Source organism: Panthera pardus, unplaced genomic scaffold, assembly GCF_024362965.1.
Source record: "Panthera pardus isolate Hobbes unplaced genomic scaffold, ASM2436296v1 HiC_scaffold_8, whole genome shotgun sequence".
NCBI classification, from domain to species: domain Eukaryota; kingdom Metazoa; phylum Chordata; class Mammalia; order Carnivora; family Felidae; genus Panthera; species Panthera pardus.
This window is the reverse complement of record NW_026527013.1, coordinates 81,047,797-81,063,917: the sequence shown is the minus strand read 5'-3', so window position 1 is coordinate 81,063,917 and position 16,121 is coordinate 81,047,797. Positions and strand designations below refer to the sequence as shown.

General features: G+C 39.5%; 1 protein-coding gene across 3 annotated transcripts in view; it reads right to left on the bottom strand.

Moving 5' to 3' along the window:
- DNAJC2 (DnaJ heat shock protein family (Hsp40) member C2) overlaps positions 1-16,121 on the bottom strand; it is a 36,573-nt gene that overhangs the window by 182 nt on the left and 20,270 nt on the right. For all 3 annotated transcript variants that reach the window (XM_019451251.2, XM_019451253.2, XM_019451254.2), the window contains 13 exons: positions 13,800-13,898; positions 12,454-12,595; positions 10,139-10,219; positions 9,209-9,274; positions 8,676-8,767; positions 8,269-8,390; positions 7,700-7,849; positions 5,104-5,192; positions 4,961-5,030; positions 3,331-3,515; positions 2,459-2,559; positions 2,237-2,344; positions 197-351 (listed from right to left, as the gene is read on the bottom strand). In XM_019451251.2, coding sequence (XP_019306796.1) covers positions 197-351; positions 2,237-2,344; positions 2,459-2,559; positions 3,331-3,515; positions 4,961-5,030; positions 5,104-5,192; positions 7,700-7,849; positions 8,269-8,390; positions 8,676-8,767; positions 9,209-9,274; positions 10,139-10,219; positions 12,454-12,595; positions 13,800-13,898 — 1,460 coding nt within the window. The remainder of the gene's footprint in view (positions 1-196; positions 352-2,236; positions 2,345-2,458; positions 2,560-3,330; positions 3,516-4,960; positions 5,031-5,103; positions 5,193-7,699; positions 7,850-8,268; positions 8,391-8,675; positions 8,768-9,208; positions 9,275-10,138; positions 10,220-12,453; positions 12,596-13,799; positions 13,899-16,121) is intronic.

The window sequence follows — 16,121 nt, the reverse complement described above, 5'->3', positions numbered from 1 at the left end:
TTAGTTTGGCAGAAGTATGTAAAACATTGAAATTGGGTAAATCTGTATATTATGATTACCACTGAAAAGGCTGATTTTACCAACCGCCAGAGTTGGAAAGCTTTCTTGTAATACCCTCACAACTACTGTGGTGGTGACATCACACACACACACAAATAAATGGTAACGGAATTTATAAACTCTAAATATCTACTACCTTATATCGCTTCATGCAGTCCTTCTTTGTCCTGCCAGGCACTGCTTCTGCTATTTTCTCCCATCTTTCAGGTGTATTTACTGGGTACGTTTTCAAAGCCTGCTCCAGAAGTTTCTGTTCTTCTGTTGTCCAAGGGGTAAAATCTGTGCATGGACCTGTTTAAGAAAAATTTTTATTTGATAAATCTCGTCCTGATAGAAAATTCTGTTGCAACACCTTTCCAGATAAATCTTTTGGTGCACAGGTATCTTGGTAAGTGGCCATTCAGATCTGTGGTAATTTTGAACAGATTTTTAGAGATGACACACATAAAAGCCTCTCAAGTATTAAATAAGAGAAAAAAACTCGGAGATATAGCTCACATCCCCAAAAATCTCTCGAGGCTTTTTTTTTTTTTTTTTTTTAAGTAAATCAGAAATACCTATTATAATGCTGATCTCTTCCAACCTAATAATCTTACCAGACTGGTTCAAAAACACAAGTGTAAATGATAAATCATAAGGAAGCTGCCTGACAGTTAAACTTTTAGGCCGATGAGACCCTGAAAAACATTTTCAGTTTACACTGGAAGAAAGAGCCTAGGAAAATTAAGCCAAGTGCCCAAAGTTTCAGTGTAGAGGCAAGGTGACATTAGATTCTGTGTTCCAGTGTGGCATTTTCAACACATTTCTTGCAGAACCAATGCTAATAAGAACCTCTACTAAACTAACCCCTTTATGCTTGACAAGACCTCTCAACATGTATCAGAAACAAATATAGGTCTATCTAAGATTGTAAGTATTACACATCCCATTTGTAGGAAAATGTTAAATAGTTAAAAACCTGGATGTAGTCCGCTTTCAAATTCCAGGGAAGCCCTCAGTGGAATTTCCTTTCATTGGTCTGAAGCCCACATTTAACACCATGGATTTCTCTCTTGGAAAAAAGATGGAGGGCATAAAAGGAGGAGAATAAACCCCTTTAGAAGTGCCTTCCAAGTGTTTTGTAACTTGCTTTTGTTACTTAAAAGAGCCTAAATAATGCCCGGCCTAGACCCCCCCCAAAAAAAATCACCTCTGATTTTTATAACACAGTGTGATAAGCCTCTTCTAGTATTTTCAAACTGAAATTTTGGGATAATATACCAGATTAGTAAAAGTGGGACTCTTAGAGGACAGAGGTAGGTTATCACATTGAGTTATCAGTTAATCCCAAAACATGCATTTGGAACTGATCCGGAAAGCATATTCAAGATTAGTGGCTCAAAAATGCACGAAGTGAAATAGAACTTTTTCCAACTTTGTCAGCCACTCACCGTAAGAAAACAAGTCACATCCCAAATGTATATACATGAACAAAAGTTTCACAACTTTGTTTACACTTATGTAAGAGGTGTAATGCTCTCTGATATTTTCTATTCATGACCCACTTAGGGGGTCATAATTTGGAGTCTGAAACACTGGTCCAGGTTAATCAAATTAGGTAGAACACCTAAGACAATGTCAGCACCCTAATATGTTTTAATATTTTGAAATAATTTCAGAAGAACAAAGAATCCCTGTATATGCCACCCAGATTCCCCAAATGTAAACATTTTTACCATGCCTGCATTTTCTCTGTATATCTCAGACATAATTTATTCTGAACCACGTAAGTTGCAGACATGATGCCCCTTTACTTCTTAGCTTTTTCCTTACAAACAAGGACATTTTCTGTCATAATTATAGTGTATTTTCCCCAATCAGGAAATTAACCTTGATAAAATACTATTACCTAGTCCATAGAGCGTATTCAAATTTCAGCTGTCCCCACATCCTTTAATACTGCTTTGTAAAATCTGGTAAACAAAAGAAACCCAGCTCCTTCCCTAATGGCCTCTGAAACGGAAGAACTGTAATTTTCAGTTATATGAATGTCCTGAAAATGCTTGCTGTCCATCTTCTAGTCTGCTAAACATTTTATTTTCTAATTATTCTGAACACAGACCCCTACATTTTGTCTGTCTTCACATAGTGTAGGTACAGGGCTAGCAGTTTCTACTTAAAGAAAAACAAAATTTACCTTCAAACCGTTCCGAAGGTGTTGCGTTGTCTGCTTGAGGCACCACTCCATGTTCTTTTTTAAATTTATCAAATGCCTTTTTGTTTATGTCATCTTTTTGATGAGGGTCTGAGAAATGAAAAAAACTTATTGCAGGTCATCTCATTCAGTCATTAAATTGCACAGATTTTTGAAAAATGCATTTGAGGTAGCAAACGTATTGATTTTGCAAAACTAACTCACCAAGTTTCTGAAGACTCTTTGCTTTGCCAATAACATCTTTGGCGGTTCTCTTGACTCCAGAAGAAGAATGGATGTTCATGTAATTAGCAATAACCTCCCATCTAGAGACACCAATGTAATAAATTTAAGAGGGAAAAACCCCCAAATAAAAGCCAGAATGATCCCTATGTTTGTAATGTATACAAGTTAGCTATAATATCTACAGAATTCACTCTAAATTGGTAGTCTCCTTACTATTACCTGGATTACACCTTTTGCTTTTCGTATGTTTAAACCAACTGTATATAATCTTGGCTTCAAGTCTGTATAAAACCTTACAGATTCTGTGTACAAACCAAGAGAAAATCACACATTTGTGTATACTGCCATTTGGACGCGTAAAGAGAGAAATCATTCTCTGCCAACAGCTTTAGTTTCCTCAACTATAGAAAGGAGGCTGGATCTATAAGTCTTCTTTTGAGTTCTAAACTCAGACTCTGCAGTAAGTTCTGATTTGAGGTGGGAAGCCAGAAAGAAGGATTAAGGCTGTAAGAGAAAACTTCAGAATGCAAAAACCTAGTCCCTAGTACTAGCCACAATGGAATAAGCCAACATGAGAGTCACGGTTTATGTCTCACGATCTTTAAGTTCTTGAAAAATTGGTGAAGCGTCCACTGTATGGCATCCATACATGTATGTGAGTTGGTGTGAACTGAAAAAAACCGGCAGGTTCAAAATACACCCTGCTTTTCACACTTTCTACTGTGGCACAAAATTTAGACTCCAGCATTCCCTGGAAGTTTCTGCTCTAACCAGTGCTCTCTGGGTGCTTGTCTGCATTCTCCCCAGGCCCTAGTATACATGCTCAAGACAAGTTTCATTAAAACCAGTACCTTGAATTTGTTCCAGCAGGGAAGAGGTTCACAGCTTTAATTAGTAATTGCAGATCATCTTCTGACCAGTTTTTACTGCCATTTCCACTCCCACCAGTTGATTTCTCTGCATTCTTAGACGCTTGTCGCATTCGAGCCTCAGCTTCCTCTTTCTCTTTTCTGATTTGCTCATTTATTTCTTCTATCTACACAAATATCATAGGTAAGTCAAAGACTTAAAGCATCTAGCTACTCTCCCTGCAATTCTCACATCTCACTATCCTGACAGTGACCGACGACACCTCCCGAGCCAACCCCAAAACCAGCCATCAGCTTTTCATTTTGGCTTTGCCTCACTCCGGCTTCTGGGCTGCAGAGCTCTGCTTGAGGAGTCAAGAACCAAGCACAGCCTGCCCTGCCCTGTATTCATACTGTGTGACTTCTGTTTGCTTTGGACACTACTTGTCGAGTCTATGGACACTGGGTTATTTCACCCACAAGCCATTTCACACCTCTCTTCAAGCTCATCCCCACTCTTTTCAGAAGAGAATATCCTTTATTTTCTACAAGAAGGTAAAGGCATAGAAAGTGGCCTGTGTTATCTTCAAGTTCCACCCTTAACAACGTTCCTTCCAGTCTACCTTTAGACATGCACAGACAAAAAAGAAAACCTTTACGTGGCCTTCTTGCTCTGTTAACGGCTCTCTTGGGGTCGGTCATCTGTAACTCATTTCCCTCCTTTCACCCCTTAGAACCATTCACCCCAGTGCCAGCGATTCCAGTGACTCCCATCATCCCTCACAGTCCCAAGTCCTTCTGGCGCCAGTCCTGTAACTAGTCACACTTACGTGGCACATCCTGCCTACAAACGCCAGACTAATACTATGTTAACTCTTTGCTACTCAGACCTCTGCAGTAATGGAAATCAGGCATCATGGTATTACAAACCTGCTTAATTTGGCTCTACTTTTTCTAACCATCTCCCATGTCTCTCCCATGTGATATGGTTTTTCATGCGTTCCTCTGACCTTCATCTTCACCCTGTCCATCTTCCAAGGCTGGCTCAAACCCTTCACTGAACCTTCCCTGACCACTCTGCCCTGTACTGGGCACTTCCTATTTAACCTACAGCACCTACTGCAGATCCTCCATCTTTTGGTCCTCAGGCCTTTTTTCCTCAGTGTAGTTTCCTGAACTCCTTTGTGGCAGCAACAGCATTAAGCATTTCTCCAAACTACTTAGGCATAGTGCTGTATATTGTAGGTACTAATACTTACTGCATTAAATTGGATTTCTGGGCCTGTTTCCTCATCTGTACCATAAAAGGTATACACTAGACAGAACAAACATCTCTTTTGGTTCTAAATGTTAATGTCCTACAAAAATGCTCAAGGAATAGTCAAACAATTATTAACGTGCTAGATACACAACTCAAGCACTATACATGGTAACAACTATACAGACAAAGTCCAATTTAAAATAACAAAAGCGCTTACTAGAAGTAACACATACTGAGGGACACAAAGAGAAATGAGATTCTTTGCCTTTATTAGTAACTTCTATGTAAGGTGGGGAAATCCTGAGGTGAAAGCAATATTGTAAGCAGAACTAAACGCTAAATACAAGTAGAAGGGACGCGTTCTTCTATTACCTGTTTTTCCAGAGCAGCCTTTCCTACTTCTTTTGTAGATGATGTGAGTGTTTCATTCAAGCACTGTAAGCTAAAGGAAAAAAAGGGATGAAACTTTATCCAAAGCCCAAGAAAAGACTGCAACAGCCCTCCTATGGTTATACCTTGCTAGTTCAAGCCGATCACAAAGTTTTTCCACTTCTTCCATCATTTTAACCCGCTCTGCCTCATTGTCAGAGAAGTGATTCCAGGTCTAGAAGCACAAACACAAACATTTTCATCTTTTATCTACTGACACTGAACGATATGTCCATAAACACAATAAGCAGAGCATTAAGTTCTCAAGAGATACCTCAAGTGAACGTATGGCCTTCTGAACATTAAAACCACACTCCCAGGGCTCTCCCCTGACCAGCTAGCAGTAAAAATGCTTTTACCAAGACGATGGAGAAGCAAAACAGAAAAAAGGTGATGGTGTGGAAGATCTCTGGATGTTATAAAAGAAGGATTCCTCAGAACCACCTACGAATCAAATTCTGTATGAGTACTCAATGTTCTCTTTGTTAGGCTGCCTATTCTATCTTCTGTGTGCTCAACTGTAACGTTTGCTAGACATTTTAAATGTGAAATTAAAAAGATAATGTAATGTGTTAAGGAACAGGAGATATTAGAAAAATTATGATTAAGGATTATGCCCAATGTCTCCCATTCCTTACTTCTCCTTGCTTCCTTAATGCACGCAGTCTGGCTCTCACTAAGGTCCCAATGCTTTTACTGCTGACCCTTCCCTAGCATCCAAAAAGCACTACTGATTTTCTTCCTACCTGTCTGCATCACTCCTCGGGCTCTTCTTCCTCTTTCAGTACCTAAATTTGGGTGTTTGCATCCCCCACCCTCCTCCCTCTCAGCCCTCTCTCTGGGTGATCTACTCACACGGCTCCTAGTGCCACTGAGATAGAGAAGACCGTGATCCCAGAACTCCAGACTTGTACACCCAACCACCCACTCAGAATTTCCATTTGAGCATCTCAGTGCGCTCAACATGCCCTAAACTGAAGTCAACTGGCAGAGGTGGAAAGGGCTATAAACCGAACTCTTCATTTCCTTTCAGCTTTTCCTCCTTTATTTTCTGTTTCATTGAATTATACCAGCATCCACCCAGGGTTCCATGCAAGACACTGGAACACATGTAAATACTCCTGTACTAACACTACCTCCCTCCAGCACACAATCAGTATCACCTAGGCAGCAGCCTGTCCTGCCTCCCAAATACTGGCTCGTTTCATTCACCTTATTCTATTCCCACCCTCTCTGAAAGGCACAATATTCTCACCTGGATTATAGCAAAAGACTCCCAACTGTTTCTGCCTCAAGCCTTCCCTCAGCATCCTGACCGAAACCAACTCAGGAGCAGATACGAACTAGCAAGACACAGAACATCCTTCAAGACCTGGCTCCTTACCTCTTCGGTGGCCTTTGCTTCATTAAACCGCACTTCATGGATCTCTGCTTTCTCTCAATGCTCCCTGACCTCTCTCATCTCTGACCCCATACACATACTACTTCACCTGGATGAATCCTACTAGATCCAGAAAACCTCCCTTGACTACCTGTTTTTTGGTCCTTCCTCATCCTAGTAAGATAAAGTGTTTGAAACGCCTGTTCCCTTGTCATTCTCCACCATTAACCAGATTTCTGGAAGGCGAGGACTGTATGATCATTAGATCTACATCAATTATGACTGCTTGCACATAGTAAGCACTCACCAGATATATGATGAATGAATACATGAACTCCTGGAAAGGAGCAATAAAAACAAAGTCATGTAACACCAGAACTTTTACCCTCGTTTATGCATCATCTCGAAGAACTATTCAAGCTTTCTATTTTCTAATTGGCCTCTTTAAATTTTTTACTGATTTCTCATTATATGCCAAATATGCTACATACTGCATGGGAATGTTCTCATTTAAACATCATAACACTATTACTAGGTACCAATTCAGCTAATGTGTAGGTGAGGAAACTAAGGCACAAAGGGGCTGACGTAACCTCCTGAGGGCCCATAGATAGTAAGTGTTAAGTGAAGAATGACTTCAAAGCTAGGCAGCTTGCTCTCAGCCCATACCCTTTACTACCATGATACACTGCATCCTTCTCAAAACAATTTTCTTGGTGAAATCCGAGGAAAACATTTCATTTTTTTCTATTTAGACTTTCCTCTCACCAACCAGAAGCCTGAAAAGACCACCTGTGTTTGTATTCTGGTTAAACCTTTTTCACAGCCTGCTGACAGGGCAGAGTAATTTCAATTATGTTATCAACTGAAGATTCAGAATGGCATATATTAAAATATATGGGGACCTGTTACAGACACAATAGGAGACATACACTAAAGCCTTTGAAATGGTCTTATTTGGATCCTAATTTGAATAAACCAACTATACAAAGACATTGTTGGGATAACCAAAAATATATGAATATGGACTATTAGAATATCAAACAAGTCTTTTGGGGGTTTGAAAACAGCATGATGGCTATGTTAAAAAAAAAAAGCCTTGATCACAGTTGCACGTGAAATTAAAAAAAAAAAACATGAATTTAAAAGCATTTTAAGGATTTAAGAGATGTTTAAATGAGATAAAATGTGTACACCAGTTTAATTATATTTACATAATATAAAAAAGAAATATTCTTAAGTTTAATTAGCAATTGGATTTACTTGTTACCTAGTGTTGGTTCAATCACAGTCTGACGCACCTTGCATGAGTTTCGAAGTTTTTGCCTTTCCTTCTTAATGGCTTTTTTCTGGATATCTTTTTCCTTCTTTGCCAATAATGCTTGTTGTCTAACTTCCTCCTCTTCTTTCTCTTTAGCTAACCGAGCAGCTTCCAATTCAGCTTGTCTTTGCTTTAATGGAAAATAAAATTATTTTAATAAGAAAATTAGGATTTCTAAATGTCTGTAACCTTGTTTTACAAATTCAATCTTTTAATAAATTAGGAAAAAATGTGACATGTCAACTTATTGAAGATGGAAGGTTAAACTGAGAAAAGCAGCTGGTAAAGTTCTTTCTACATTTATTAAAAATATAAAATAGAAACATTAGAAATAAGCATAGTATTAAAGGAATGTATACGACATGTTTTTGCTTAGTAAGAATTTGCTGGTAAAGAATATCCCTGTAATTATCAATGGTACCAACTTACCAAGATTTACGCACAGTCGCACCTAATTCTCTACGTCAAGATTATAGTTTTTAAAGGAGATCTGAAGATTAAAGATTTTATGAACAATTTGAAGTCTAGCTTCATCAAATGTCACCTTACTTTTTCTTTAGCTTCTTGCTCCTTCCGTTTTGCTTCTGCTTTTGCTTTCTTTTCTGCTTCTTTCTTGGCTTTTTCTTCTTCCTTAAATTTTTTTATCCTTGGATCACAGCTATATGCATTGTCTACCAGAAAAAAAAGTTAATTTTTTCAATTTCTAATTCAATTTCTAACATTTAACTAAAGATCCTTTTAAATTAATTGACTGATTTTGGGAGAGTGCACACCTGTGAGCAGGGAACAGGGTCAGAGGGAAAGAGAGACTCTTAAGCAGGCTTCATGCTCAGCACGGAGTGTGACACAGGGCTTGATCCACGACCCTGGATCATGACCTGACCCAGAATCAACTGACTGAACCACCCAGGCAGGCGCCCCCAAAGAACCTTTTTAAAAATACTAATTATACTTACCAACTAATGTTCTTATCCTATTCATTTCTTCTTTTTTTCTTTGTGCCCTTGTTGCTCTGTTCTGCTTTTCAATCCATCTCCTCTCATCACGACTTAAAATATTGGAAACAAAGTATTGGTTATAGATGGTATGACTGGAAAATGTAGTATTTTATAAATTTATGTGTAAATAATGTCTGATATTAACATTAAAGGGTGATTCTACTTAGTATTAATTTTTGTTGGCTTTTTTAGAATATTCATGTCGAAGGTATTTCCCTACACACACAAAGAAAACTAAAATTAAACCAGTTATGCAAACAGAAGAAAAATAATTTGCTGAACTGAGCTTTTGTGACAATTATATTCGTTGGTCATTTGTTAACATACCCTAACCATGTGGCCCCATCTAGTTTAACTTGTGAGATGGGATCTCAAAACACTCAACTCAAAAAATGATACACAAAGAGAAATTTATACAAAAAAATATATGTAGTATATTTTTACGTCATCACAAATAGCTATCTTCCTTTATTAGTGACTTACATACATACCATTCTGCTTTTTCTTTTTCTTCTTCATCTAAATAAGAAAATTCTCTCCAAGAATCAAAATTATACCTAAAATAGAAATTAAAAAAAAAAAATCAAGCTAACAAATAAAAATCTTCCTTGTAAGATTAAGTTAGGTGCATATAGTGCTAAGAAACATTAAAGGCAAGGTTGTCTTGCAGACAGCGCCCCTCACATGGTGGACCTAACACTATGCTCAAGTCGTCTTCTTCCTCTTTGTTAAATGACACTGATTTGGTATGAAAATCTAAAAGTATACTCCTCACCCCTAAACTAAAATCACGCCTCCCTGCCATCTCTCCATTAGCTTTTTCTCTTGCCTGGAACTTGTTTAAGTTCTCCCTACTTTCTCCTTTCCTAGTCTGTCACGCCTTAAGGCAGCCCTCATAGTGGCTATTGTATCTCTGATTTGTATCCTCTGAAGGGAAAAGCAACTACAACTGGTAGAGCTAAATTTGGTTATTTTTGTTTCACAATAATTTCATGTTTTCATTTACCAGATACTTAATCAGAAAATATAGCAAATGTAATACAAATTGGCCATGAGTATTTATTGTGTTCATTAAACATTAGTGAATCAGAGACAAAAAAGCACTGCCTTCCTTGTGTATTCAAGTATTTTTAATAGCAAGACAAATGAAAATATTTTCATTTTTACTGAAATCAAATGGCTCCTTAATAGTATGCTTGATATCTAGAAATGTGATGATTAGAAAACAGATTTTAAAAATCATAGAAGCCTAAATATCACGTAGATTACAGCAGTATGTGAAAACTATTATGATTACTTCTGAATAGAGTGCTTTTGTTCTGTGATTCTATTTTTCAATAAATTTATGAAAAATCAAGTATTTATTGCATACTTATCCTTTTAAAAAATGACAGCATCATAGGAACAGTGTATTCACTTACCAGAAAGAATAAAATGCATCTACATCTTCAAATGATGAATTCATATCACCAAGTTTAGGAACATTTTTTTTATTTGACCATCTGAAATAATAAAAGACAAAAATTCAATTCAAAATCTGTACAAAGGTCAACAGACAAACTAATTTATTAAAAAACATTTTTTTATAAATCCTCTACATCCCCTGTGACTAAGAAATGGGGCTGGAAGATCAGCAGTGAGGTGTCGAACAATACAGGAGCAGGGAGAGAAGACAAGGGTAGATGGGGTTGGGGAAAACAATGGAACGATGTTCTCACCATCAGGTTGTCTTCAGTTCTACAAATTACAGGCTTGTGGCAGCTGCCATACTAGCTAGGAAAAACAGGCAGTGCCCCCTTTCCCAAGCTCACGTACTCCTGCCTCTAAACAGGCAGCACAGAAGCAACCTGCAGGCTCACATTTTTTTTTCTTAGAGAGTAAGAGTGTGAGCGGGGGAGAGGGGCAGAGGGAGAGAGAATCTTAAGCAGGCTCCACACTCAATAGGGAGCCCAACTCAGGACTGTGGCATCATGACCTGAGCCAAAATCAAGAGTCAAGCACTCAACCAAATGAGCCACCTGTGCGCCCCCCAGATTTTTAAAAATGTTAATATAGAGGGAAGATTCCCACCCTCTCATTGCCATGACCATCCCCACTAAGAGTCAGGACTTCTAAAGCAGCTCATCCATCATCTTGGAAAGGATTCTGTGGGCTGTTACTGACCCATGTTTTCTACTCTATGAAACCATTCCACAACAAAATGTATTACACCATTTTGTTTTTACCACCTTCAACACTATTATAAAAAAATGAGGAGCGGGGCGCCTGGGTGGCTCAGTCGGTTAAGCGCCCAACTTCGGCTCAGGTCGTGATCTCACGGTCCGTGAGTTCGAGCCCCGCGTCGGGCTCTGTGCTGACAGCTCAGAACCTGGAGCCTGCTTCTGATTCTGTGTCTCCCTCTCTCTCTGACCCTCCCCCCATTCACGCTCTGTCTCTCTCTGCCTCAAAAATAAATAAACGTTAAAAAAAAAAAGTTTAAAAAAAAAAATGAGGAGAGGGGATGGAGAAAATATTTAAGTTGCACTAAGCCAATGAAGTGGGTCTTAAGCCTGGCTGCACATTAGAATCACCGGGGAGTATTTAAATACCCTACAGGCATTCCAAACTAATTAAACTGAAATCACAATTAAATTAAAATTTCTCCAAGTGGAACACAGCCATCAGGAGTTTTTTAGCCTCTCCAGGTGATTCCAACATGCAGCCACACTGTGCTCTAAGGAAACCCTCTGGTGCAGATGAAACCAGAAAACACAGAATATTGATATACACCATTTAAAAACGGACTTCGATGAAATAAATTACAAATACAGTAACATTAAAGATATCTCATCTTTGGGGCACCTGGGTGGCTCAGTGTCTGACTTCAGCTCAGGTCATGACCTCACAGCTCGTGAGTTCGAGCCCTGCATTGGGCTCTGTGCTGACAGCTCAGAGCCTGGAGCCTGTTTCGGATTCTGTGTCTCCCTCTCTCTCTGCCCCTCCCCTGCTTGTGCTCTGTCTCTCTCTCAAAAATAAATAAACATTAAAAAAAAAAAAATCACCAAAAGAGAGAAAAAAAAAAGATATCTCATCCTTTGTCAGAGAACTTTATGATAATGAAATGCTCCAAGAAAACAGTTCCAAAAGAACAAAAGCTTTATCAGATGATAAGGGGCCAGAAAGAGTATGTACCCATCAGTAAAAGGGAAGCAAAAGAATGGGAAATTACTATCACTTAAGTAAAATATCACACTACATAAAGTCAGTTACTGTTCTTTCCCACAAAGGAAATCAAAAAGAAAAATATCCTATGAGGTGTAAAGGAATTTCACCATCAAAAGGCAGAACTTCTGGGGTGCCTGGGTGGCTCAGTTGGTTGAGTGTCTGACTTTAGCCCAGGTCATGATCTCACAGCTTGTGAGTTCGAGGCCCACATCAGGCTCTGTACTAAATGCTCAGAACCTGGAGCCTGCTTCTAACTCTGTGTCTCCCTCTCTCTCTGCCCCTCCTCCCCCGCTCATGCTCTGTCACTCCTGTCTCAAAAATAAATAAACATTAAAAAAAAAAGAGAAAAAAGGCAGAACTTCTGTTCAGAGAGCAAAATAAATGAGAGCAGTACATTCACCAGAGGGGCTCAATACTGTAGAGAAGGACAAAGAGAACAAAACTTTTATCAGGGGAAAAATGCAGAAACCTGGAAGATTACATGAAGCGGGCCAATATAGCATTCTGATCACAAGGGGATCCCTTAACTCACCTAGAATTCCGTTCAAACACTGGGGAAAACACTTCGAAGAAATTGTCCTTTGCTTCACTTTTAGAAGGAACTGAGTTATCAAAAGTAGGATCTACACTGTTGAATGCCCGTCTTTTCACTGGATCAGATAACATTTCATAAGCTGAGGAAAAAATGGTAAGGTCACATTACTATGATGCTACATTTTTTCTCTGTGAGAAAAAAATCCCCTTCCTTTAAAAAAAAAGTTATTTTTCGGGGTGCCTGGGTGGCTCAGTCGGTTAGCTGACCAACTTTGGCTCAGGTCACAATCTCACAGTTCGTGAGTTCGAGCCCCTCGGGCTCTGTGCTGACCGCTCAGAGCCTGGAGCCTGCTTTGGATTCTGTGTCTCCCCCTCTCTCTACCCCTCCCCTGCTCACACTCTGTGTCTCTCTGTCTCTCAATAATAAACATTTTTTTAAAAAGGTTATTTTTCATATTTAAAAATTTTGTGTGTTTGTGGGAAGGAAAAGATTGAATGTAGGTAATGATACCACTAGTGCTACTGGATAGAATCTGACTTCATAACTTCTTTCAGTACCTCTTCTGGAAGGCAAGTGACAAAACAGTGGTTAAATACTCATCCCTTAAGAATGCATGACTCCAAGGAAATAGAAATAGCTAGAAAATTAACTGTTAGAGTCCAAGGTTGTAAAAAAAACAAAAACAAAAACAAAGAACCTTTAGCATCTAGCATCTTGAGCACTACGTAAGAGTAGGCCCAAAAGAGTTAAGTCTGAAAGGGGTGTACACGATTTTAAAAAGTTATCATCAAAATGTAAAATCACACCTAACAACACACACTTAGATATGGTAACAATCTATATTAATTTGCTTAACGAACATATGGCTATGTAAAGAGCAATGAACGTCATCTTGAGTCCCACAGCAGGATACAATCAACTTTTGGATTTAAATTAGCAAAACATCTGAGGACAATTTAGTCCTACAAAGTATCTGAAACGGAGAAATAACTTAGCATTCTTGTTAGAGAACACTTAGGATGAAATGACTGCAGGAGGAGTTTCTCATATAAGAATCCCCAGAAGATCTCGTTAATACACGGACTGTCAGCGGACCTGGGGTGGGGACCTGGTTTCTGCATTCCTGATAAGCTGCCAGGTGCTGCTGATGCTGCTGGTTGAGAGAACCTCGCTTTGGGAGTAAGGCTCTGGGGTGGGTTATCAGAAACAACCAGATATAACTGAAAGTGTTTTTAAATGTCATGGTATACTTAAATTAACTACAGTATATACACTAGAAATCCAATCCTAGCACTTAATGATCACCACCATTACAAATTCCTGACCCTAAGGTATTTTCTTACCTTTAGTTATGCAAGTGAAGTAGTCATTATCTCCTTCTTTGATTGGTTCACCAGCTGCTTTCCGTTTGTCTGGGTGATGTTTTAAAACCATTGCTTTATCTACAAAACAAGCCAGATTTAGACAGTTTGTCACTTTATGCATAAAAACTAAAAATAAAGATGAGGAGCTTGGGAAGATGGCGGCGTAGGAGGATCCTGAGCTCATCTTCTCCCACGAACCCATCAAGGCTGCAACTGCACACAGTGGAACTCACTCTGAAAAGGACCTGAAGACTAACAGAACAGCTTTTCCATAGCTAAAGACATAAAGAGAAAGCCACGTTGATAAGAGGGGAAGAGGTGCGGCTGGGAACCAAATCCCTGGGGTGGCAACCCTTAAGCAGGAAGGAATTCACAGGTGCAGAGGTCCTCCCTGGGGAGTAAAGGGATCTAGTCCCCACTGGGCACCCTTGCCTTGAGGTTCTCTACACAGGGAAGAGAAGCCCCCATTAACATCTGGCTTTGAAAGTCAGCAGGGCTTACTTCACTCCAGGAGCTGGAAGGCTATCCTGAGACTCTGCTTTTAAAGGGCAAACACGCCATATCACTTGCTCTAAGACCCAGCACAGAGGCAGCAGTTTGAAAGTGCCTGGGTTATTTATATGTGACAGGGATTTACTAATTATACAGTATGTGCCAGAGGAGCAGAAAATTCCGTAGGAATTTTCTCCAGAACGAAAAGTGCTGGCAGGTGCCATTTCCCTTCCCTCCTTCAGCCTAGCGGTCCCGATGCTGGTGGGAGCCAGTTGTGACACTCTCCATCTGCCTTGCTAACACTCTTGTCCCACCTCATGTTCCCTGCAGAAACACCCCACCCAAAGGCGCCCATCCAATGTGGCGGCCATCCCACCATACTTGGTGGGCAGCCCTGGTTAGAACTAGTGCCTCTCAAAAGCAACTATGGACAGAAGAGGGGGGAAGCCCTATTCATCAACACACCTGCCACGGTTTGTAGCCTGACCCTTAAGCCAGCTATGTTGGAGGAAGCCTTGCCTGTCAATGCACCACACCCACAGTAGTGCTGGACCAGTCACAATGGGAGAGTGCACACAACCCCCACAGAAATCATTCCTGGAGGGACTGGTTCTGGTGACCAGGTGGGAATCGCACTACTGGGCACCACAGGACACCTTTTATATAAAGCCACTACTCTCAAGAGCAGGAGAAGGAGCTGACCTAACACACAGACACAAACACAGAGTCAGACAAAATGAGGAGACAGGAATACGATCCAAATGAAAGATCAAGACAAAATCCAAGAAAAAGAGCTAAACAAAATGGAAATGAGCATTCAACCTGATTAAAGGCTCCAAGTAATAGCCATAAAGATTGGAGGGAAGAGTGAATGATACTGTGAGTACTTCAACAAAGAGACAGAAAATATGAAAAACAAGCTCGAGGGAATCAATGCCTGATTAGAGGATGCAGAACAGATCAGTGATCGAGAAGACAGGGTAATGGAAAGCAACCAAGCTCAACAGCAAAAAGAAAGAACTTAAAAAATGAGGATATGTTAAGGGACTTCTGCAACAACATCAAGTATAAGAACATCTATATTATAGGGGTCACAGGAAAGGGAAGATGGGGCAGAAAACTTATTTGAAGAAATAATGGCTGCAAACATCCCCAACCTATAAGGAAATAGAGACCAGCTCCAGGACATAAAGGGAGCCCCAAACAAGATGAAACCCAGGAGGTCCTTCCCAACACACAGTAATTAAAATGGTAAAAATTAAAGATGAACAGAGAATCTTAAAAGCAGTAAGAGAAGAAGCAAACAGCTACATACAAGGGGAACCCTATAAGGCTGACTTTTCAGCAGAAATTTTGCAGACCAGAAGCGAGTGGTGACACATTCACATTGCTGAGGGGAAAACAACAACAACAAAACCTATAACCAAGAGAACTGTACCCAGCAAGGTTATCATTCAGAATGGAAGGAGAGAGAAAGAGTTTGCAAGACAAACAAAAGTTGAAGGACTTGATGACCACTCAAGCAGCTGTACAAGAAATGTTAAAGGGAATTCTTTAAGTGAAAAGAATAAGAGAAGAACATGGTGAGAGGAACACTTCACTGGTAAAAGCAAACATACAGTGAAGATAGTAGTTTAATCACTTATAATGCTAGTAAGGAGGTAAAAAGACAAAAGTAGGAAAATCAACTATCTACAAAAATCAGTCAACAGATACACAAAACAAAAAAATGTAAAAAGTACTTGAACTTAAGCAACTATCAACTTAATATAGACTGATGTTATATATGAACTTCATGGTAACCACACA